This window comes from Crocodylus porosus, unplaced genomic scaffold (assembly GCF_001723895.1).
Source record: "Crocodylus porosus isolate Cpor-Errol unplaced genomic scaffold, CroPor_comp1, whole genome shotgun sequence".
Classification (NCBI taxonomy): Eukaryota; Metazoa; Chordata; order Crocodylia; family Crocodylidae; genus Crocodylus; species Crocodylus porosus.
This window is the reverse complement of record NW_017728951.1, coordinates 38,379,412-38,404,716: the sequence shown is the minus strand read 5'-3', so window position 1 is coordinate 38,404,716 and position 25,305 is coordinate 38,379,412. Positions and strand designations below refer to the sequence as shown.

Here is a 25,305-nt window from a genome sequence, read left to right as displayed (position 1 = left end):
GGGATCCAGTTTCAATCCAGTTCCCCAAGCTCTAGCTGTGTTGAGGGTGCGTGGAGTGAAAGATGAGGAGTGGCCATACCCGGACTCGTGCCTCAGTCAGATTGGTCCAGACTGCTATCTCCTCCCTGGTGCTCATGTCTGGGTAGCGGTTGCGCTGGAAGGTGGCTTCCAGTTCTTGGAGCTGCTGGCTGGTAAAGTGAGTCCTCTGCCTTCGCTGTTTCTTCTTCAAGGAGCCATCCTCAGGGTTGGAGTCATCAGTCTGGTTCTGCTGGGACTTCTCTGTGTCTGCAAAAAGCAAAAGGAGGAAATCTGTCAGAGCTCTTCTAGGAGACACCTCTCACCATTGTGGTACAAGCACCTGCAGGCTTCTGGCCTCTGCATCCGATTCCCAGGACACTGGTGCATCTTACTGCCATATCACCATCTTCCCAGTCCCTATAATCTAGGTGCAGGCCCTTTGCCATGAAAAACGCGTAGTGAGCTTGCATTATTACCTGAGAGTTGCTATGCAGAACCTCTAGTGACGGCTCACCTCCCGCCTGGTGGCCAAGCTCTGTAATAGCACCTACCAAAGACCTACAGTGAGTGAGCTGATCTGGTCTTTATAATGGAGTAAATTTACTAAGGGAGACAAATCCAGGGGAAATGCATGCCTAGGGATGGTGTTGGGTATTACACCCTGAGATTGAGTTTCTCTTCTCTCGCTGGCTCAGCCTTGCAGCTACACAACGAACCTCCACTTTGATGCACAGAAGCATCCAAAAACCCTCTTGTCCATACCCAACTTGCCCTGGTTTTGTAGCTCATTTATAAACTGACACAAAACATTGCATAGACAGTCTCCTTACTTTTGCTTCAGTTTAAGTGTGGTTCATTACCGTTTGGTTTAAATCTGTTCCTAACAAACTTAAGTTAAACTGACATGTCAGGCTAAACAGGTTTTAAAATGCCTGTGTCTTCTTGCACTGACCTAACTAAAATCCCACCTTTAGCTCAGCCACTGTAATTCTGCAGCTAGACAAACCAAAAGAGGTTGCACTTTAAAGGTATGCAAAACTCAGAAAAAATGGTAGAGAATAGAGTAAGTAAGTAATGTAAGTTGCATGGTTCATTCCATTTCTGGAAGGGACTCAGCTATTTGGATGATGGTTGTAGTTTAAAGGGCAGGAGAAAACAGAACTGGAGTTAAATCCTTTAGTCTTCCAGGCTTTTAGAGTGCACATAATGACCAATAGGACACAAAAATGACATTCACAATATAAAAATATTTTTCATTTATATGGTTGAACTATTTTCTTCACCATGACTTTGGATGCTACAGTTTCATTAGCAGGGATTTCTAGGGAACAGCAGCCAACGGAGAGAAGAGGGAATCCATGCGGCCAGAGATCGATTACAAATAGTCTCTTTCTGCAAGTGGAAGGAGCCATTCATGTGAGTAGCAAAGGTCACTCCTTTAAGTCTTATTTGGAGTCTTTAGGCACAGACATTAGGCAGTAAGGTGATAAAAGTGACATTCAACCCTTCTTAGCTTTTGTCATCATGAAGTATGGCCTGTTGTTCCCCTGCCTATTTTTTCTCATCACTGGATCCCTTTCTTATGGTTCATGTCCTTTTCTTACCATCTTTCTTTCTATGAAATGACCCTCTAGCAATTCTTTCTGTTGAACTGAACCCCAGTATTCACAGTCAAGTCTAGTAAGGAAGTCAGGTCAGAAACATGAGTTAAAATGTCATCTTCATAGACATCTTCCAGCACACAAGCCTTAAACAACCATGCTGCTGTGGCTAGACTGCTACTGATACCCAAGTAAGCTAGTTTAAAGTTAACTCAGATCTCTCTCCACTACGCTGAAGTCACTTCAGTGACACTGCTGTAGACAAATCAAACAAAGATAAGATTCCAGCAGTCATCCTCTGCCCTACATTGCAGTCAGTGCAACTGCATGCCTTGTGAAACAGGACAGAACAGGAATATCAAATTATCTCTATCAAGAGGTAACTTAAAGTCAATCTTTGCATCATTTGTGGGAACTGTAACCATTCCATGGGAACAGCAGAACATGGGGGAGAAAAAAGCAGCATACTGTACATTAAAAATCTTCTCCTGTGAGCAATGACAACACTTTGTTTCAGCAAGACACTTCTGGGGAAAAATAAATGACTGGGGAAAATAATAATTGTCAAAGGGCAAAAGGAAGCTTCTTTCTTTTAGGGCAGCTTATTCTCTAATTGCTCAGTAATAACCACGGATCCTGGTTTTCTCTGATTTTAAAAAATAATCCCCAATTTTCAGATTTAAAAAAGTAACCCCAAATCCACATTTTTCCACAATTAAAATGAAACACCACTCTGGGGAAACACTAAAATGAAACACCATAGCGTTTCACTATGGTGTTTCATTTTAGTCATGGAAAAATGTGGATTTGGGGTTACTTTTTTAAATCTGAAAATTGGGGATTTTTTTAAATCAAAGAAAACCAGGATCCCTGCTAATGACACTATAGGCAAATCTAGAATTTTGAAAAGGCAGATGGTGTGATGCCTCATCACATATAAAACATCACATATTTTTCTCCAGTTAAAAATAAACTAGAAGCTTTACTAATATGCTAGGAGCCTCAAGCTGTATTATTCAATTTAAAATGGAATATAATTTCCTTGGAATGAGTCGAATACAATTTGCAGGGCTGTGAAATCGGAGCTTCAAGGGCAGCTAAGGGACAGCAGAAGTGCAGAACAAAGGATGGCCTGATTGGCGGGACATCAAGACCATTAAAAGGAGAAAGGGTTTTTAACACCTGTGGAATGAAGAATTTAGAAGGGATCAGATGATTCTAATATAATTAAGGGCTTAGTCCCTCTGTCCCTAAAGCTGGAGCGTTTTGGACAGGAGGCAGTGCAGCAGAGTGCCACCATGATGGCAGGGACAGAGTGGGGCCTGGCCCCTCACCCGGCCCTGCTCCCCGGAGGCAGTGGCAACACAGGGTGGTAGGTGGCGGTGTTCCATCCTCTCCTGCCCTCCCCTACCCCGTCATTCCTAACACAACTGGCTAGTAAAGGGATTATCAACCTTTTTTAACAAGTGTACCCCTTCTGCCTCAAAGTTTCAGCTCATGTACCCCTTTATATTGTTCTCTTCTTTTTAAGGCATGGGGCAGGGGTAGGCAGAGTGTGGGATGGAGCCACAAAAGCAGGTCATCCAGGGGGGAGGGAGGGGGACAGCTCCTGTTGCTGTATGCACTCTGGTCGAAGCCTCGGGGGCACGTGCCCCCCAGATCTGTGCACAGGGCAGAGGCAGCTGCTGCTGTGGGCTGGACTGCGCACCCCACTGTCCCAAGAGCTGCGCAATGCTATGTGCCTGTTGCTACCAGGCGGGCAGGGGACACACACAATCTCCCCCAGGAGGTAAGTGTGTTTGGGGGAAGGGGTGGAGTGGGGCCAGATCAAGAAGGGAGGAGGGGAATGTCTCTGTGCCCACTCCCAGAAGCAGGGCCAGGGGGGCGATGGCAGTGGTGCCTATCTGCAGGCCACACACATGCCACCCAGATGACTAGATGTGGGGAGGAGGACGCTCACACGTGGTGGCCACCGCTGCCACTGCCAAGATTGCCACCCCACACCACAGCCTTTGGCACACCCTACACTGCTTTCTCATGACCAGTTGCACATACAGCTCCATGGGCTGGTGATAGGCCTCACCCCTGGCCAATCACAAGCTGCTTGTCACCAGCCCACGGAGCCATGCTTGTGACCGGCTGTGAGAAGGTGGCACAGCAGCAGTGGTGGCACAGGGTAGTGATGGTGGCAGCTGCATGCGAGCCCCCCACAATCCAGCTGGCCGGGAGGCACATGTGCGGCCCCACAGAGGGACACCACTGCCCTTGTCCCCCCAGCCCTGTTCCTGGGAGCGGGCACAGAGAGCAAGCTGAGGTACTGGGCGGGGAGGCACTGCACTGTACTGCGTGGAGCTGGTGGCACTTGATGCATCCCTCCCCCAGGTAAGAAGTAAAGTATGGGAATGCACCAGGGGAGACACCTGCGCTCCATCCCTGCCGGCGTGTAACCCCTATGGCCTTTCTAAGTACCCCTAGGGATACACATACCCCTGGTTGACAATCCCATGGCTAGTAAATTATAATAAGCCATGAAGTCCAGTGACTCCCTCAGCACTGCCTGACTAGAAATGCTGCCGCTACTGCCAGGCAGTTGATTTGAAACTTTGGGACAACGAGGAATCAAAGGGGATGCAAGCGCACTACTGCACCCCCCTGGAGCCACCCCTGAATGGCTCCTTCCACCTTCTTTGGGAGCATCTGATTCTGGCCACTGTCTTGGACAGGATTCTGGATTAGATGGAAGTGCCAGGTCATAGAACCACAGAAAAATGAGGCTGGAAGGGACCGTGAAAGGTCACCTACTTCAACTGCCCTTCTCAAGGCAGGACTGTCCCTCTCCATGTTAGGCGTTAACTTCTGAATTTTAGCCCCAAGGTACGCAGCCCAGCCAACATCCTTAAATGAGTGCAAACCACACTTCTTTTGCTTCATAGCTGAACACACTAACCAGCTGTGCCACAGAGATCAGTGCTCATGTGTTCCTATCTTCTCCTTACTTCTTCTGGAACAGGAATTGTGCTTATGGTGCTATACCTGTTGTTAACTGTATTCGCAGGACCAGTTGAAAACTCTGAGATTGGAACCCCATTTTACTGGGCATTTCAAAGGTCAGATCTATACTGTGAGGTTTGACTGATATGGCTCTGTCAGGTAAGAGAGGGTTTGGCAATGTTTTTGGGACAAGTGCCAAAAACACCCCAACATCAACTTGTAAGATGTTGGTGTGCCAGGGCAAACTGTAGGGAAGCCACAAGAGGCCTCATCCTTATTATGGTAGTAGCACAGCCCTGGCCTCTTTCCCACTATCTGCACCAAGCCACGCATGCACTTGTCACCAGCAATGAACTGGGATGGGACTCTGCAGACCTCCATGCAGTGTGCCACCTGCCATGGAGCCTGTGTTGTGGCAGTGGAGCCCCAGCCACTTCCCTGCTGTCTGCCGTGAGGCACACGTGCTGAGCAAAATGCTTTCATGTGCCATGCTCTGGTTGTCAACCGCTGAGCTAAGAGCATGAAAAATTTGAATCCCTTTAGACCACACTGATAGCAAAAGCCATGGTGTACATGCAACTGTGCCAGTCAAGTGCTTTCATTGGCTTAGTTTCTAGTAGAGTTGTAGCTCTGGTGGGTAATGTATGTCAGCGGGACAGAGCACAGCAGCCCTACCAGCGTAAAAACTTCTCTTGCTATACACAGTATCTCCGCTAGAGGGCTCCGCTGTCCCCATAAAGCCCCCAGGTACAGCAGTAGAGGCTCTGAAAGTATATACCTGTCCTAAGCAAGTCTTCATCCCTGACAGCTTCTGCCTTTACCAAGGGACTCTCAAACCCTTTTCTGTGGTATCATTTAATTATGAATATTCTCCAGTGCCTCCCGTACACTACTGCTGGGAACACCACCTCACCCCCGCCACCTTCCTTAAGCATATACAAGGGGAGCAATGCAGGAAAATGTCATGTTAGTGACAAAACAGCCTTTGTCAAGATGAGTGATATTTTCCAGATTGGAAATCATTGCTCTGGGACAGGGGAGAGCAGAAGCTGTGTTTGGGTTTCAGTGAGAAGGGACTGTTTTGTATGGGTACAGAATATTATCATAAGTGAAACAAGCAAGTAGGAAGAGAGAGGTGTTTACTGTCATATCTGTTTCTGGGCTGTCCTCTAACTCAGGGATCAGCAACCTACAGCTGCAGATCCGATCTGAGCTGCAAAGTGATTGGATCCAGCCTGTAGTCTGAGCCAGCCCACAGCAAGCAGCTTGTCATGGAGAATCCCCCTTTTCCACCTTGCACTGTGTCACTGACCCTCTACAGCACACCTCTCTGAAGCCCTTCCTGCTACTGCCTCTTGCCCTCTACAGTAGGCTCTTCTTACTGTCACTGCTGAATTTGCCCCTTTCTACTGCCGCTGGGGACAGGAATCAGTGGTGCACATCAGAGGCACTGGTGCATGACAGACATGGCAGTAGGTGCATTGGAGACTGTGGAGGGGATCAACAGCTGGGTCACAAGCAGTGGCCCACTATAAAAGGTTGCTAACCTTTGTGTTAGTCCTCTAAGCTAGTATACTTGTTAGCATATGAACTCTGTGCTGTGAAGAAATGCCAGGTTGCTCCCAGCCCCCTCAAACAGAACCAGCCCATAAAGTGGTAACATAGTTTCCTGTATGCTGCCTCTTCAGCTACTTCTAAGGATGGGAGATTAGTTCTGTCTCTATGGCCATGTAACCCAAGGCTTCTTTGCGGATGGGGACATATTCATAGACATAGAGAGTTGATCATTAAGTACTATGAGGCTTCCACAGACAGCCCTAAACAGGTGTCTGCTCACAACAGCCTAGACCAGTGATACGGCAAAGTCTCCATATTCTATCATCAAACTGGGATTCATCTTTTTCACTTGTTGCTGGTACTTAGGAGACTGGAAACCTGGAGGGGGTGTCTTAAGAATTGAAAATATACAACTGAACAAACAAGAAATTGCTCTAGTCTGCCAACCTATAAACATTTATACGGGGGGGACATCAGTTCGTTAGGGTTCTTGGAAGCAGGCTGGTTTCTCTGTCTCATCCCATCCTAAACCCTGTAGGGGGTCTATCCTGTCTCCCATGGTGTAAAATAGCAGAAGAGGGATCACTGTATAATCAGCTTCCTTCTTAGTGAACTGAAACATGCCAAAATGTAGGCAAAGCTAACAGTGGCTCATATGCCCTGTTCCCAAAGGTTCCTCACTTTCTAAGTTAAGGGGTTTGAACCAGGAAGACCAGCACTGCTACTGAGAAAAGCAAGGAAGCACATGCCATTGAATCCTATCTTTCCTAGTGTCAAGCAGCCCAAGATGGAGTTACACTACAGCACGTTTCCTCTTCCACCCATCCACCAACTGAACCCTCAAAGTTGCCTGTCTAGCTCTCACTAAGAGGAGGGCGTGTACCACTGTAACTGGGAGTCAGAATCAGCCCTGTATGTAAGTAGGGCCAGCTAATGATCACTGTTCAAAGGACGATTTTATTTCTAGATTATTGTTTAAAAAAGAACTGGAGATTTGTGTATGTGTGGATAACTGAGCGTCTACTAATAATCTGTAAGAGGATGGGAAATATTTTACATGCTTTACTCCCCCCACCCCCACTCAATAAAACTACTGTGGTTTTAGCAGAAATTAGCTGCTCAGAGCTAAGAAAAAAAACTCAGTCACTTAATTAGAAGTGTATGCAGAGATGCAGTGACTTCACTTCTGTTTGAGGATCCTTCACTATTAATACTTCCAGCCCAAAGCAGGAATAGAATCCACTCATCCACTCTGTTTAGTGATTTGCCCAGCACAGAGGAACTTAATTGAATAATTATGCCAATTTTAGCTATACCAGCATAATTTCTTGTGGGCACTAGTAAATTTCCTCATGAGTCCTATGAATAGGACAGCACTCTGGTCACACCTGTATTAGCAGGTAGCTGTAGCTTAGATGCGAGTGCTCTAATTTGCAGAGGTAATAAGCACCTGCAACTCCCACTGAATAAGTCCTGCAGAAAGAAAGCATGTGGTCACATCATTAATGACCACACTGTGTTTTACATGCGTACAAGGGGGATGAAATTAGGACACACGGGTAACTGTCATTCTGGCATTTGCTAACTCTAAACCCTTGATTCTGAAGCTTTATATTTTCTCCATTATGTTTTCAATTTCTACATTTTATACAAACTTAAAAAAGCATGTTGCCCTCCCCTCTAGAAAATCATCATCAGAGCTGGTATCTACAGGGCCCTAGCAAAGAACCACTGTCTGCTGAACTGTCAGGGTAAGTGACAGAAAAGAACATTTTCCCTTCATGCATAGATCTGCCACTAGAGGGTGGTGAAGATGCATTTTACCAATGGGTTTCTTCTATATTTGTTAGGCAGCAAAGGAAGAGTGGGACTCAGGAATAATGGGTTCAGTTCCAGATGCTGCAGAGAAGGGTGATGGACAGGCACCACACCATACTCCTCAACTCTACTGTTCTTCACTCCTATTAGAATAACTTCTTCCTCCTTCAGAGATATCAGCAGGAGAATTTTTCTGCTTTCAGTTCAGGTACTTTCCCTGCAATTGTTTAATAAGTGAAAAAGTCCTTAATCCCTTGAAAGTGTAGGTTGGGGGCATGTTTGGTCATCCTGCTGGGATGGCATGTACACAGTGAAGTCACATGTAGAAACTGAGAGAAGTTGGAGTGTGCCCAATACAGATGCACTATGTTGATAATTTAGCTGTTAAACCCTTACAACTCTGAGCACACACTTTTCCTATTTTAGAGGCTTATAATTAGACCAGTTTGAGACAGTTTTCCACCCAGATGGCCTGAGCGCATCTCTGACACCAGTGCTACTCCCTGTGAAACTCTGCAGCCTTGTTTGCTAGGGCTCTTCCACCACACAGCTGTGAGACTATTTGATGAGAGCACAACTTTTCCTTGCAACTTTGTTCTTGGAAGTAGCTAAGTCTGAAAGGTTAATCCTGGAGCAGACATTTAACATGGAAATTTCAGCCTGAACAAATTAAGTGAGGCAAAATTGTAAGCACCTGATTAACAGCTACAGGTTGTACTGCCACCTGTACTAGCTATAATTATATTTACAGCTGGGTGATTCAGGCAGTGTCCGCTTCAGCTCCCTTTTGTAATGCAGTGGTGCATCCACAGTACAGTCTTTCTGAGCAAAGACATTGAAAGCTTGACATGAGCTTACCTATCTCCTAAGCTGCCTTTTATGAGGCTACAAGTTACATTTTCTCTTGCTTTCAGGTGACTAGCTATCCTTTCCATCATAAAGGAAACATGACATTTAATTAATAGCTTCCATCCAACCCTTAATCAAATGCTAGTTCCAGCTTGCTGCTGCCCAGGATATTGAAGCACAAGGATAAAATTCCATTTCAGAGGCAGGGAAACCAAGGCACAGAGAGAAAGAAGCCTGCCTGAAGTCAAAGCAAATTAGTGACCAAGTCCCGAAGAGAACCCAGAATTTGGAGTCCACTGCTTTAACTAGTAGACCCTAAACAAAATGGCTAACCTAGAATGAACATTCACTTGTCTTCAGGGGCAAAAGGCACATTTCCTTGGAGAGAAGTTGCTAAGGCTTTTTTCAGCTGAAACTGAATGGAACTAAGCAAGATGTATGGAGGGAACAGACAACTTGCAGCAGAGTGGACGTGAAGAGATGACAACCGAGGTATGAGGATAAACAGATATAAGCAACCGGAAGCAGAGTAATTTAAATAAGGGGGGCGGGAAATGACAGTCTGTAGTTTTCTGACTTCCTGTTATCTTCATTTCATAGAATTGCTCTGTGCATTATATTAGTGATGACAACCTAGCTGTATAAAAAAGGTTGAGTAATTAACACAGAAGTAGAAGGGAGTATAGACACTTGGATTGTTTTCAACCACGATAAATGCCTTTCACCCCAAGAGCCTCTGGACCCAATATAAATAACTTCCCTTTTACCAGGGACTCAAGAATCCTCTGAAGTGGAATACATTTAAGAAAACTGAGAGAGCTTGGAGGACTGGGGTAGTGAATTATATAAAGAGGTATGGGCTGAAAAAGTAAACCAGGTGCTAATGACAATTTATTGAACCTGGATTAAGCATCAGGGATAAGGAAAAGCAGCATCTTCCTGGGATAATGGGAAGACTACAAGTTAGTGAGCTTGAGCAGATGTTGTTGAGGGAGAAAAATCTCACTCCTTCCATTTGCACTTAACTTTGGGACTCAGCTGTAAGGTTCACTTAGCTTATATCTTGTCCTCTCTCCTGCCTTTTCTGTCCAATGCCTAAGAAGCTTTACTTAATTGAGATCCCTTGAGCTAATTGTGCAGGTGCTGCTCAAATAGGAATGATCACCGTTAAGAGCTAAATGGGGGGGAAGAAGAAAGTAATTAAAATCTGAAGTTCTAGCTAGGAAATTGGCCAGGTGTGGGTCTCCCGAGAACATTTAGACCCCTGCATCCCAGTAACTAGAGGCAAGGTACCTGGGGCTGGGGGAAGAATGCTTTGGGAGTAAGCATAAGAGTTTTAGCACCCTTTTTTTCCCCTGAAAGGGTGAGATAGGGATGATCCTGTCTCCAGCAAACAGTTTGCTTGATGATGGCCTGAGATCTTTTTGTTTGACTGTGATTAAGACAAACTGGAGCCACTCCTCTGTGGGTCCCAGGCCTCTTGTAGGCTGCCAATCTATTAACTGCCCCCCCCCCCCAAGTGCTCCGGCAGGGACCCGGCCCTTCCCCGTGCCTGGCGGAGGGGGCCGAACTCGTGAGGAGCTGCAGCCCAGCCTCGGGTGCCACTGGGGGATGCACAGTGCAAATGCCCAGGCTTGGCCTTGGAGTGGAGCATCAGGAACCAGCCCTGCCCCGTGCCCCCGCAACTCTCCCGGGGGCCAAGGCAGGCCCCGCTTAGCCCCACCATGGCCAGGATCGGGCCGTGCCCCAGCTGGGCCAAGGCAGACCTGGACGCGCCCGACAGCTTGAGAGGGGAGAGCCCGACCGGGCAGGGGTCTCCTGCATGACCCTGGGCATGGCCCCCAGGGGCAATGAAGGCACAAAACAAAGGAGATGGTGGGGGGCAGAGTGAGTCTAGGACATGGGTGGGCTCCAGCATCTGAGCAGATCCCCACCAGACTCTTCCACCTGCACTATAAAAAGCAAACGGTGAAGGTGGCAGGGCTCAGGTGGGAGCAGGCACTGGGGGCATCTGCAAGGGGCCTGGGCTCACCAGGAACCTCCCAGGGACGGTCTTTGGCACCCTGACACAGGCCTGCCTCTGGCTTAAACTACCTCTGCTGGCCATCCAGCCCAGGCAGCCTTTGGTGGGAGCACTCCCCCAGCAAGTCCCAGGCACAAGCAAAGCTGGAATCCATGTTTCCTGCCTCTCCTAGTTCCTGGACACAGGTGCCTCTGGGGACTGGATCCTGCCCTCAACAAAGTCAAGAGCCAGATTTCTATTAACTGAATCAGGAGGAAGCCTGGAGTGAGGGAGACGTCAATACCCTAGCCAGGATGTATTATACCTTCTGCAGGTCAACATGGTGCTAGAGGAAAGGCCAAGGAGAGCTATGCAGCACACTAATCAGAAAGTGGCTGAATGCAGCTGCTCCTCCCTGCACTCTTTGTACGACCAGATGGTCATATTTATCCTATTTTGCTAGTCCTCCTCACCCCCATCCTCATTCCACTCCTTTTACATCTCCTAGAAAGCAGCTTTTTCTGCTTGCCTTTCTCCAGAGCCAAAAATAGGTGCTAGCTCAGGAAAGATCTGAAGCCTTCAGGCTCCCAGCTTGAGTTTTTTCATCGAAAACAAACAGCCCTTATCTACCCAGTAAGGTGTCTGTGTCCCTCCAACCTGCTCTAATTCTTCCCAGTTGCCTGTCTGGAAGTCGCAGCCATACCCAGCTCCAGGAAGCCTTGGACCATCTGTAGATACTAATGAAGGCTGGATGGTGGCCCCTTGATGTATCAGTTGCTGAGTTCCCTGAGGACATGGAAGAAGGGGGATAACCTCTTTATAAGAAAGAGCTCAGTCTGGATTCTAAGTCCAAATCAATGTTAAACTTGAGAGATGTTTGTCAGGTCCATTGGATTTATAACATGCTTACACAACATTTAGCATAATGTGGCCCCAGCTCAGAAATTGGGGCTTCTGAGCAGAACCTGTGTAATCAGACTAGTGTCTTTATAACCAGAGCTTATGGTCACTTTGTATAGAGACTTGGTACGCTGGCTCAGCAAGCCTCCTTATCAGAGACCCCTGGCCACCTGAAAAGAGGCCATGCCCACCCTCTAGTGAAGTAGAAAAGTCTGTGCGTGTGCACATAAAAAGGCAGTAATGCTGTGCAGTAATGTTAGAAATAAGGAAATGGTCTATAGAGAGAGGAGACTGTACTTACCACTGTGGTCTTGCCCCTTGCAGCTGTGTTCATGTTGGGGTGTCCCAGAATCGGAGAGGGACAGAGCTGGGCTGCGAGCCTCTGAGTCCGTCAGCAGGTTGAAATCCATTTTGTAGAAATGAGGGATGGTGATGTAGGAGGAGGAAGAATCTGTGGAAACAGGCATAGGATCAGTAGGGTGGAAAAGCTAAAATTGTTTCCTCTCTTCATCACCCCAAGCAGGGACAGAGGAACTAGGAAAAGTAGAGGCAACCTGTGGGCATAAATCCCCAGCTGAGGCTGAATTTCCTGGCTGAAAGGGGACAGGCTGGCTGCAGTTCTTACCAAACTCTGTGCTCAGCTACCCTATAAATCAAAGATCATCTAGCAGTGCTTCTATTTGCAGCGTTCAGAGATACAGCCTCCGATTTATAGGTGACATTCAGACTTAAATAGCAACATCAGGAGCAGGCTGTGTAATGGAGATCTGAGGAAGTGGCCCTGCAGCTAGCCAAATGTAGTTAGCACCTTCCCCAAACATCCAACTCTCCCCATCTTTCCCTGCAATATTTTCCCTCCCCTTTCTCCTTTTGCTTCTTAACAAGCTGGTCAAGTATAAATAGTGTTAGATAGACAAAGACAGGACCAGAGATTTTCAGTGGTATAAACATAAGGCTCAGATACACAGGCATATGTACACAGAAACCAGGGTTACAAACAGGAAGGCAAGAAACACATGCACCAAAATATTATCAAAATACAAGCTGACCTAGAATATTGCAAATTAATTAAGTTTTTTCAGCAATGGGCTAGACTCATTATGACCATGATGAATCCTACATTAAACAAAAGTCTTTGGGTGCTTGGGAGCCACACAATCTTGAATGAAATAGCAGATCAATTCTAAACTAATTCAAATTTTGGGTTTTGCTTTTGGCTCCCAGGTGCCTCTCCAGGGACCCCAAAGGTCCATGTTGTGCTAGTCCTTGCCTAAATCAACCAAGCTGGAGTGCAGTCAGCATTGTTCAGTGATTATAGAAACCCTAAAGATTCCTTTCCACCTCTTAGCCTGAGGCTGGAGAAGTCAGTTCTGTCACATTTTTCCTAGGGGACATCAACGTCCTACAGATATTGCATATTAAAGAATAGTCAAATTGGAGGAAATAGATTTTGATTCTGATTATGGGTATCTGAAGTACAAAGTAGATAGTTTTGGATCCATCCCCAAGGGTTAAGTGCCCTGCCATGTGTTGCTAGAAAGGGGAATTACCTTGGATACATAGTAAGGTCTCAGGTTTTAATCGGTGATCATGCTGTCACTCAGTGCTTGATCTTTATATAGATGCATTCATGGAGGATGTGTTCCATAGACCTGCTTATTTCATAAAGAGTAACATGCAGCAAATTTTCAAGTATCCTTTATGTGTGCTGATTATTCCTACTCTACAGGCAGCAACCAAGCTTTGCTAAAATGTAGTAGTGACTGGCCTGAAGCAATAAATTGAGATCCAGGTTAGGATTTCAGAGTCTTGGCTGCTTGCATATAGAGTTTTGGCACATTACAAATCTAAATCAATTGTGAAATGTAGATACATTTTGAAAGCTCTACACATCCAAAATTCAGTGCATTAGAGATTAGGACTTCTAATTGGGCTATTGGCTTGAACTAGCCTTTGGAAATAAAGGATTATAACTCTTGTGAGATGTCTCATAGATCACTTCTGAAAATGTATTACTGGCTTTATTCTGTCCCAGCCAAAGTCAACTGGGGTCTCGGGGAAAAAGAAACTCTCCCACTGCATACAATTGGCAGAGGTATGATGAGTATCTTTAAAAAGCCAACTTTAGTATCTATAAAATGAAAGATATAAGACATGGCAAGATGAGGGGGGGATGCCTTATTAATTCTGATAATTCTTATTCAATATTTCATGACTAAGATCTGTTACAAACTGAAGGTATCTTTATGCTTGCTACATAGCTACCTGGTTCTCACTTTTTCTTAACACCCTGCCCCCCTCACTTTCCTAGGTACTGATAAACTTGTCTTGACATTGTTCTGAATTGACTCTCCTCTTTCTTTGTAAGGCTTCTGTTTAAAGAATAGACACAGTTGCCCCAGAGCCCATTTTTCAAGTCACAAGGCTTCTGCTCACTTATGCAGGGAGAAGAGGCAGGAGCTACTTGTTCACTGGGTGGCTGTTTCTTACTTCCACCTCATTGCAGTCCTGGTCTTTGATGTCTGCAGACTGCATAAGCTCCTTGACAGCAGCAGGGCAGAGCCCTGTTGCTTTTCACCATGTGTATGTACACGGAGCGATGTGACAGGGGCTGTGTTTTATTTAATACCTTTGCATGGAGAAGGGGGGAGTCCATCTGCTGCTGATATTGCCATGGCTTTTAGCATTACTCTTGGAATTATGCAGAAACGCGCAGTGAATTAATTCCTTGGATTAAGTCTTGATTAAGATGTGTGTCACTTTGCTGTCTCAGAATTTATTAAGAGCCCTTCTTGAGGAGGCGGCAGATGGAATTTCTGCCCAATGTTTGTAGATGATAATTTTCCCTCTTCTACAGCCATTTGCATATGATTGCATCTGTCAAGCACAATTTCCTCTCTTCTAGAGCTTGACTCCACACTGGACCAGATTTAAGGAGGAATTCAGCTTCCTGCCTGTCTGCAGCTAAAGGACATGTCCATCCTATTGGGTCCTACTTGCACTGCAGCCTCACCCTCTTCTGTTCTGCAGTGTATGTGGTCATCTTAAATGTGTGTAAACACTAACAAGCCACAAGGGGGGCATTTCCCATCCACTGTGAACAGATGTAAATGATGAGACGGGAGAGAATCTAGTTTACTGGCTTTAAAACCACACTCAGTTTCAGGTTAACAATAGCAAGGGTAAATCGACTATACAGATGCAGTACAACCAGTTTAAATTACTAAAATGCTTAGCAAGGTACCTGGACTAATCCCATTTGGAAAAAAAAAAGTGGGTCCATTTACTACCAAATTGTGAGAAACCTGTTTGGCTGAAACCATTTTTACAGGCAAGTTTTTTTTGTTTTATTTTCTGTTTTCTTTTAATTCAGTTTGCAGCTTGGAGTTTGAAAGAAAGAAAAATCAACTGCTTGTATGGCTATGAAACCTTTTCAGACCACTGAAATACACCAAATCACGTGCATTTTAGGTAAGCAAACTATTGGGCTAGGGTGTGTCTGCACACATTCCCCAGCCCTATTGCAGAAAGAATGTGTGGTGTGGCAAGTACAAGCTGATTTTGTTGATGTAGTTGCCCCAACACAACCTCATGCAACTGGAAAAGAGAGGCTATAGCTACTCTTTACCATTGTAAAGCTTAATTACTTGAATTTCATGTGGATAGGTAGACTTCATCTTAGGTGAAGAGATCACAAAAAGACAGTTCATGAGTTTGAGATGGACTAGAGGCTTCCCTCTATTGCCCTAGCTGTAAATAACTGCCTACTCATTCAGATGAAAAATCACAAGTGGCCAGATGTGATGTTAGTCTTATCCTCCCCTTGTTCAACTACTTACAGAAACTGGTGTGCATCTTCCTTGTAATGGACCATGAGGCTCAGACAAGCTTTTGATTCTTTTGTAATCTCTCTCTTTTTGGGTAAGTTTGTTATTACAGCGTGTGTCACTTGGGCAGGTGTTATACAGCTGCAGCTGACATGATCTTGTTTACCAAACAGCATCCATTTTAAAGGAAAATGTTTCTACCTGAGAGCCACAATCACTCTCACCTGCTCATACTGCTAAATAGGAAGGGGAAAAAAGCACATCTCTGAGAGCTAGTTGCTTGAGGAAAACAACTTGTCATACCCTGAAAATTGGGATCCCTTAGAATGATTGGTACTGTAATCTTTAACAAGTAGGGGGAGCAAAACAACAAATAAGTAAACCTATTTCCTCATAATTTTTCCATGTGGGCAAACTGAAGTCCTTTATCCAAATTATTCTGTAGAGCTGCTGGGCCCTATTTATGGAGAGGGGCGGGCAGGGGTGTTCCCTTTGGCATTTGTTTGAATTTTAGTACTGTTGGAAAGGCTGGCTTGACTAAGCCTAGGGCAGCCTGGACATTAAGTCTGGCATTGCCTGCTCCAATCTTTCAAAATCTACAGGAGTCAAGCTCCAAATGACCATAAAACTAGCTGAAATAATGAACTTTCATAAAAGTGTCTTCACAGTTTTGTCTTCTGAGCTTGTGGGACAGGCTTATTTCACATTTACAAGCTTTTCTGCACAACCATGAGGACTAAAGACCTACTTGGTAAACACTAAGAGTTTCATGTCATCACATGACTACAGGAGCTGGGGTTTATGAACTCCAATATGACCAGATAAGTGGAGGCAAGACTCCTAACCCAGCCCAGGAGCATTCGGCTAAAGGAAACAACATTTAAACACGTACTCTAGTTCTTGTATCTCTCCAGCAGATTTGCTTATCCCAGCTATTCCACAGAGCTTTGAGATATATATGTCTCCATATATAGGCTCTTTCCTTCAAGTAGAAAGCAAGGTAGATCTACCATGTCTTCTGCTTCTCTTCATTCAAGCCACTGCCTACAGGCTTTGTTGGGGGGGGGGGGCGGCGTTTGTTGTTTTTTTTCTTCCGTGATCCTTTTGCCAGCCCTAGTATTAACCATATACCAAATGGAGTGAAAGCTGGCATCATAAAGGAGTTCAAATTCTTCCTATTTCTTTCCCAGCATGCTTTACATTGGAAGGCAGGCTTTCCTTCCCCATTGTGGTACATAACTAAGTCTGCTGGGTTCTGACTAGTTTCCCAGTAAGGATTAACTCTTTCAAAGTGCTTTGCATTCTTATTCTAATTCTTTAGACTTTTTTCCCTTCCCCTCAAAGTTGGATTGTCCTCCTCTCTGATACTTGATGGTGGGAAGAGGTTCACTTTTTCTCCAAGGGTTCCAGCCCCTAGCAAATAAACAGAAAGAACCAGCCTTATTTGATGTGGTCTTTGCTTATAACTTTTCCTTCTTTAAAAAAGAAAAACAAACACACAAAACTTGCATTCCTAGTGACTCCACTCAGTCATACAACGGCAAATATACCATGGCTGCTTTGGTTAAACTCAGAACCCAAAGCCAAAATTAACTGCAGCTAATTGTAACGGTGGCTCTTGCAATGAGGACAGTAGACTTGAGACTGACAAACATGTCACATACTTCTGTGTGCTACCATCAGGCAATTAAAAAACAATTCCACACTGCAAAGCTAGACAGATTTTTACCTACAGGTTGCCTCGAGTTGCCTGTTAGGTAGAGGCTGAAACTTGCTCCTAATGTGGCTATGTTTCACCTTCTGGTTATCTTCTGGGGTCAAGGTACAAGCGTACTAGATTTCCCATTCTTCCTTCACTCCATCAGTACATACAAGAAACCAAGCTGCTGGGAATAGCTCTTCTCCTGATGGAGCTTACTTGATTAGTTTCTCTCTATCCTAAGACTCTCTACTCCCTCTTGCACTCACATTCACCTCTCTCCTGTGGGCAGGCTTATTTTTAGCAGAGATAAACATTCTGGGGTTTTATTTAATTGCAGAGTTTCATGAGGACAATGTGTTTCTCTTCACTTTGGTTCCTGAGAGAGGGGCCTGGTCTAAGGCAGAATAGCACTCTCTGTGCCACCTCTGGCAGGTTGAAGCGGGGGGAGTAGGCTGGGGCTGTACAGGGGGACCAAGGTTCCTGTCAGTCTCCTCCAGGAGGAGTGGCTAGTTAGCCAAGTTCTCAGACTGCAGCTTTACCATTTAGAGCACTGTAGGTCTGGATTTGAAGCGTCTCTCTGGCTACAGCTTAGAAACACACATGAACAGGAAAGTTTTGCATGTGAGCTCATGCAAATATACACTTTTCATACTAGAGTCTTTTATAGTTGCATGCCAACTGAAAATAAAAGGCAGGGACACAAGCCCCTATCCTGATCTCCATTTTCTCCAAATTATAGGAACACAAGAGCCCTAGGGTTGTCTGCTGCAAAACCTCTCAGTTTAACTTCCCTAAGTTTCTAATCTTAATGGAATTGCAACAGGAACTAAGAGAGACCATTAATCACTGCAAGATAAACAGCAGCAGTAAACCAGTTACCCAGAGTACAAGTCCATTACAGGACGGGAGAGTAATACACCTTCCTCCAAAGATATAAGGTTCTGCACAGCACTGGGCTGGATGAGCAGCATGTGCAGGCACATGCTGTTAAATGGATCACCACCCCAGAGCTGAGGCTGAGTCACAGTTTATAATAAACCCTCTTCCTTGATTTAGTTCGTGCATTCCCAGCTGCAATTTGGCACTAGCTTCTGAGCTCCTCCATTGGTGATATGATGTTTTTGGTGGCCATTGGGTGTTTGTTTTTTTTGACAGCTCTTTTTAAAGCATAGTTGTTCTCCCTCCCTCCTCCCGTCCTCAGTAAGGGCTGCAAAACCCCTCTGTGACAGGGGATATTGTTTAAAAACTGCCTGGTTATAGTGCTAGCCAATTTCCTTACACTTACAGATATTTCCCCACCACTTTGAGTTGACACTGGGAACATAAAATGCCATCTCAATTGGAACCTGGTGGGCCCTGGCAAAGGAAACTTGCGCCTTCAAGAGCTAGAAGGACAAAAAAAGGCATGCCCAGAAATGGAGTTTACATTCTGTTTATAATGTCCTACTCAAAGCTGTCCGAAAGTGATCATTACACCAGAGGGGTCAGGAGATCTGAACCTGCCACTGTCTTGGTTTATGATTTCTGTAAATTACTTAACTGTTCTGAGCCTCCATTTCTCATTTCTAAAATAATGTTAATGATCCTGATCTATTTGGCAGGGACACTAAGGCTAAAGTCACTTAAGGACTTTCAGGTTCTTAAACAACAAGTACTAGAGAAATGTCTGGTGTCATTGGATATTGCATCATTAGGCTGACAGGAGGTAATCTTATTTCTTACCCTTCAGAACAAGCATATATTTGGGGAGAAGGTCTAAACTTGATATCTCTGTTCAAGGCGAACAACAGGTTAACGCTACATTTTAATGGCTGCAAAGGAAATATCACAAGGATTGACAGTTCTGTGTCCAGGGTGAAGAACCGTGGTGCACTGCATCTCTTATGCCCCTAGGGATGAACTGTGATGTAATAATGGCTCATACATGAGATCATCCATACTCTCTTCCTCCAAAACTGATGCATCAGGTATTCCAGGGGACTAACTATCCCAGATCCACTGCTAAGTGTATTGGATATAAAAGAATCTTTGAACTACAGAGCCTGAGGAGATATCTATCATGTCCCATACTGGGGCTGTCTTTAGGCTCTTCCATGCTGCTTAGTTTGGCTTTATATATTTTAACACACACTGAAATCAACAAAAGCAGGAAATGCAGAGTTCATTACAATATGGAACGAAAGCCATATTAAGCAGTCAATAGAAACCTGAGCCCCCTGCTTCTCTCCTACACTAAATGTTGTTATATTATAACAGGCTTTAGAGATTCTTAAAATAAGTCTTGCTACATCCAAAATACTTTTCCTGTTTGATACTTGGATACTTTAGCCCTTATCTATGGTACAGGTATTTGCCGATACAGCCATCTCCATCAAGGATGAAACCTCTCACTGATCTAGCCATCCTACCAAACCATAGCTGTAGTTTTATGGGTTTTCCTCAATACAATTCATTTTGCTTAGCAAGGCAGGTGAAAAGCTGGGTTCAAGTACACCAGCAAAAGTGCTGTTCTACCAGCAGAAGTTGCGTCCATGGTGGAAGTGCTTTGCTGATATCATGTATCCATCACCTGCAGTGGCAAACCACCACAGAGGTCAACCTGGGATACGGAATAGGTACAACAGGGAAGTTAGAGGGGCTTAGTCACTTTCAGTTTGGTAGGGGGAAAGAAGATTCTCAAGAAAAGAATCTTGAGACTTAAAGCGACTTCATAGTATGGAGAGATTCGGTGTTCGATCTGTATGTGCAGATCATACTGACCTCTGTATCCCTATGGTTCATTTAAGCCTATAGTTCTTCTGTATTGATTTAGAAAAAAAACAAAACAAAAACAAAACACTCATGCAAGGCTGTATCTACACAGAAGAATCACCAAGGAGGAAGCTAAAATGTGCAAGGAACTGTGACCCCCTTGTAGAGGTGGAGCCAAACAGGAAGATTACAGACAGAACCATGCATGGAATAGAGAGCCAACATCCTGTTTTCACTTGAATGACACAAACTGTATCTTCCACTCAAGGAACCAAGATTTAGGGCCACACACTGGCTCCAGAGACACAGGCCTGGACTAAACAAGGATGTTGTTATTCTAATATTACTACTCTGCAAAGAAGTTTCAATTTAATACTGAAATAACTGAATGGCTCCAGCTCTATATCAATGTAATGGTAGTCACTGTAAAAGGTATTTACATTGAGCTGGTTAATACCTGCAAATCAAGGTTCTGTGGAAGCGCACCTTGAGGTAGGACATATTTTACCCTAGTTATAGCTGTGCAATCTCTGCTGATGTCAGCAAGTTTTGTATGCAAAATGAAGGGCAGTGTATGACTCAGACATTACCAAAGACTTAAAGAATCCTTATGATTAGTAAACAAGCTTGAGATAGTCCTAATCAAGAGTGATGCACAACAGAGAAGGTCAGAAAGAATCAGCCATGTCATTTGTCTGTAATGCACTTTCCATATCTCTAGCCTTGGTGTAGTGACTGCTATAGTTTACAGACTGTCAGCATTTCTGTTATATATCTTTTCTGGAGAAGACTGACTTGATGGTAAACATTTGTTCTGTGAAGAAACTTGGCAAAGACAAGAGCAGCCTGAAAGAAGCTTGGTTGGGGTGGATGTTTAAAAAAAAAAACCAAAACAAAAAACCAAAACAAAAACCCAAAAAAACCAAAACAAAAAAACCTGTGGAACTGTCTGACTTGTAGTGTTCAGAAGCGAGAAAAAAGGAAAAATGCCACCGGAATTTTGATTCCCTTGTGTACTCCTCTTGCCAAAGAGCGGCTTCGATGGTTAAATCAAGATTCCAGAAGAGGTTGGTTTGCTTTGTAGGAGATGTGTTGCCTTAAAGAGCAAACCCACAATGATGGAGAGAGTTATGTCAGTTGTCTGGCAGCAAGAGTTCTTGAGGATTTGTTAAAGAGAATTTAGATTTAAAAAACAAAAAACAAAAACAAAAAAACCCCAACCCCCTCCTTTAGAAATAAAGCCTTTGCATGTTACAGATCATCTAAGAGTAAAACAAGCAGATGATCTCAGACCATAGTGTATGGAGGAAAAGGAGACTAAATACACGCCAGCTGACAGTCCCTAGATTTGAATGGTTGGGGGTAGGGCGTCTCTATGATTGATGCTAGAACTTGCTTCCCCCACTTCTCAGTCTGACAGAGCTGGCATTTATGGACCTTGCAACATGCCCTGAAGGTCAGTCTGTTTACCCAGGCATTGTCTGAAGGGGCCAAGGGAGGGATTATTGTTTGTAATAGGAAGGAGCTGATGTTGGGCCTGATCCTTCAAGTCCTCTGTGAACAGCGGTCCTGCTGACTTCCAGAGGAGATCAGCACACCCAGGGCTTACAGAATGGAGCCCGTTAGTTGGCTGACATAGTACATAGTTTGCTGTCATCATAAAAAACCTTCAGGTACATTTATAAACTGCACAGGAGAGAGGGGAGACCTAAAATGTACTGAGATTTCCTGCCAATGCAAAATATGCCAATAGAGCTTAATCCTTTAGTCCATAGGTTGAAGAGGGAGTTTAGGGTGAATCTTTTCTAAATGTCTGTTTTTTTTTTTGTTTTTTTTTTAATTTTAGTGCCAAAAACAGACAACTTTCTATTCACAAATTTGGTAGTAAACTTAACACCAGAAACAATCATGAAACTGGTGCCCTAAGGTTTTGGTATGCACACACAGTACAACTTCAAAATGCAGGATGTATATATATATTTTTTTGTCTTTCTTGGGTCTAGTTTCCATTGCATCATGCAGCGGAAGTAAACTGGTGAGGAATTTTGGATGAACAGGACATGCAGATTCAGCTCCATAATTCGTCATATAATTTGTCACTAAAACAATCCCAGTGAAAAAGAACGGGAGGTCAGGAGAGAGGATTGTGAAAAGTCTCAAATAATTGGCAAGGAGACAGGTTTGGTTAGATCACACACTTCAAAATATTTAGTGATTTCTCCTGCTTCTTGGCCTGAAATCTTTGCAGCGAGAAATTCTTTGGCCTCATCAAAATCAGAACGGCGTAATTGCCTGCCATTAAACGTAACATGCAACTTGGTGGCACAGAGTAGAGATTCCTAAGGATTTGTACCCTGCATTCACTTGCTTGGGTGCATAATCCTAGTTTGTTCTAGTGTTAACACACATCTGAGCCAATACACTGAAGAGCTCTAAATCAGTGTCTGAGGGCTTTTCAAGTCTATAAACCTGCCAACAAAAATTTAGATCACAGTATCCATTTAAACTTGACACAAAAGGTACGGTCCTGCACTGCGTATGTGAAATTTTCTTCTGTTTGAGTCTGGATTCTATACTCTAATCAAGGGTATGATGCAGTAATGTGAATTTAACTTAAACCCAAAATTGCAGTTTAGATTTGATCCAATATTTCACTATTCGAAAACCACCATTTTGATATGACTTCAGAGCCAGCATCAAATCCAGCCTTCTTTAAAATCTTACATCCATACAGAAACATTTCTAGAATTAACCCCCCCAAAAAATAATTAAACAATTAGCAAAAGAAATCTTTCCCTGTAGTAACCAAGGCTCAAATTTAGCAGCAACACACATAATAAGAACAGATGAAACAAAAAAAGAAAATGTAATGCGTGCGTTTGTTTTCCCCCCCACCCTCTGTTGTCTGAACTCAGAAACAAACTGGAAAAAATGACAAAAAAAATAAGAATTTTTAAAACCTTCTAATCTCAACATTATTTTAGAAAGATGGATAAATAATTGTTTTAAAATATAAAATTAAATTTATATTTTCTGTAGCCACAAAAGGCAGGTAATCTCCATTTGTGGTTGAATCGCTTTACTTTATTTCCATATATCAGGATTCCTTACAAATACAATTATTACTGTATAAAGGGCACCATTACCTGAGACGGGAGTAGCTGAAGCATAGCCATAAACAGGCGGCACATTCAGTTGGAAATGTGATTGGGGAGAAAAGAAAAAAAAAAATAGTTGTAGGCTGCATGCTGGCTCCCAGCAAATGTGTTTGTTTTTAGACTTGCTCATCCCTATTTTTAAATATCAGCCTCCTTGCTCTATAAGTCCATGCAAATTGGAGAAACAGACTGACCGTAGCTCCAATGCTGCAAGCAAATACTTGTATTTATGTGAAGACTCATTTACGTGAGGGTCTGCTTGCACGGAGCAGTTTGTTGGATCAGGGTCTTGCGGGGAAGGTATAAAATGAACTGTCTGCAAAGCGTTCTACAGTACTGAATACATGAAGTTAAACAACCTGGCTGGGAGAAACAGCTCTAACAGTTATTGGGATCAAAGGATTAGGTAAACATTTTCAGACAGATGCAGGCTTTAAGCCCACGTTTCTTTCATTCAGAGTCTCCGCTACTGATCTGGGGAGTCAAGTTTGAGACCAGACAAAGCCTAATTGTCTTGCATACCGAGTACCCCCCAACACAGCCAAGGTCACTGGGAAATGCAGTGCTCAGCAACACAGGAATATATCAGGCCCAAGAGGTCTAAACCTGGCTACTGAAAATGGCTGCTTATGAAAATGTTGACCTCCGTATCTCTGACTTTTCTCCACCCTCAAGAAAGGGGTAATATACTTGTCTACCTCAGAGATAGGCTCTGAAACATAATCATCTGCAGAGCACTTGGAGATAGTGAACAGAGCACTGAACTGAGGCTCGAGAAAGCCTGGGTGCTGTTTCAGGTTCTGCCATTGATCTGTTGGGCAAGCCACTTCATCTCTCTGTGGCTCCATTTTTCCATCTGCCAGGTGGAGATGATGATGCTGTCCTCCTTGGGAAAGCATCCTGAGACTTAATGATGAAAAGCTGACAAAAAGCTAAATACTGTGATTATTGAGAGAGAAGCATTTAAGCGTAAGTTATAATAAATGGGTCCAAGACAAAACCTTTTCCCATTAATATTAGTGGCAAAATTCTTGCTCTTCCACTGAAGTGCAGGGAATTTGCAGAAAAATGAAGTGGAAGCCGCGAACACTCAGCGAGGTAAGAATGAAGGGGAGACTTCCCCGAACACAGGGATTCTGTGCACAGCCTAACAACAACGGGATCAGTTCTGATTAACTCTGAAAAAACAAATCTCCTATTTCCTCACTGAAAGGCAACTTTTAAATATTTAATTGCTGTACATACTGTAGAATGACAGCTCTATATATGAAGATACAACAGGAACTTGTTCTGGGTATGTTATATTATCCCCTTGTGGAAGGATTTCCCTTAGGTCAAATGGGTATCAGGCAACATCTTTTCTAGAGCAGATAGTTGCTACCCCATAACCCCTCAGGCCTCATCTTGGCCTGAATGCTGTTGATCTTTCTGTGACAGTTCACAGGCTCCCTTAAATTCACCAAGAGGTCCAGCAGCTAATAACCAGCTTCATTCAATTCCCAGTCACATTATTATCCAATCTGCCAGATGCATTAATATTCAGAGGTGAAATGGGAGGGAGGGCAGGGTACTGGGGGAGGGGGAACACAGACAGGAAGAGGGGAAACAAGCACCAAGCTGGGTGTCATCGGGAATCCTTTCACAGTCAGCTTGAAAAACAACTAATTTGAGTACCCTGTTGACAGGGGAGTGTCCCTAAATAGCCTCGGCATTAACTTCTACTCCAATTTGTAAACAGGGCACAGGAGGGCTGAATGAGGGAGAAGAGGTAATGCTTTGCCAGACATGCTCCTTACCTTTTCTCTACACTGAGCCCAGTTCAAGGGCTTGGTCCTGCTGAGTGCTAAGCACCCTCTGCTCCTCCTGCAGTTGGCAGCTGGGGAAGGTACCCAGCACCCTTTTGAAGCAGGCCCCAAGTAGCTAACATTATTGATCTCCAGAGGTGTCATGGGTCAGTTCTGAGCCCTGAAGGGGCAGCACACAGTGCAGGGGCACTAGCTGGGGTTTCACAGCTGCAGCAGAAGATGTTGTCTCCCTTTTTTGCTGCCAATACATGTCTTGAACAGCCATTTAAGCACCAGTTTTTCAGCATCAAAAATGAAGTCAAGATTAACCCTCTTGGATTCCCCAC

The 25,305-nt window shown here is 44.2% G+C and overlaps 1 protein-coding gene across 1 annotated transcript in view; it reads right to left on the bottom strand.

Moving 5' to 3' along the window:
- The window catches only part of PITX3 (paired like homeodomain 3), a 32,697-nt gene that overhangs the window by 4,600 nt on the left and 2,792 nt on the right, over positions 1-25,305 (bottom strand). Inside the window, exons 2-3 of the mRNA XM_019556363.1 lie at positions 12,038-12,187; positions 80-285 (exon numbers count right to left, since the gene is read on the bottom strand). Of these exons, the coding sequence (XP_019411908.1) occupies positions 80-285; positions 12,038-12,146 (315 nt within the window). The 5' untranslated portion in view covers positions 12,147-12,187. The remainder of the gene's footprint in view (positions 1-79; positions 286-12,037; positions 12,188-25,305) is intronic.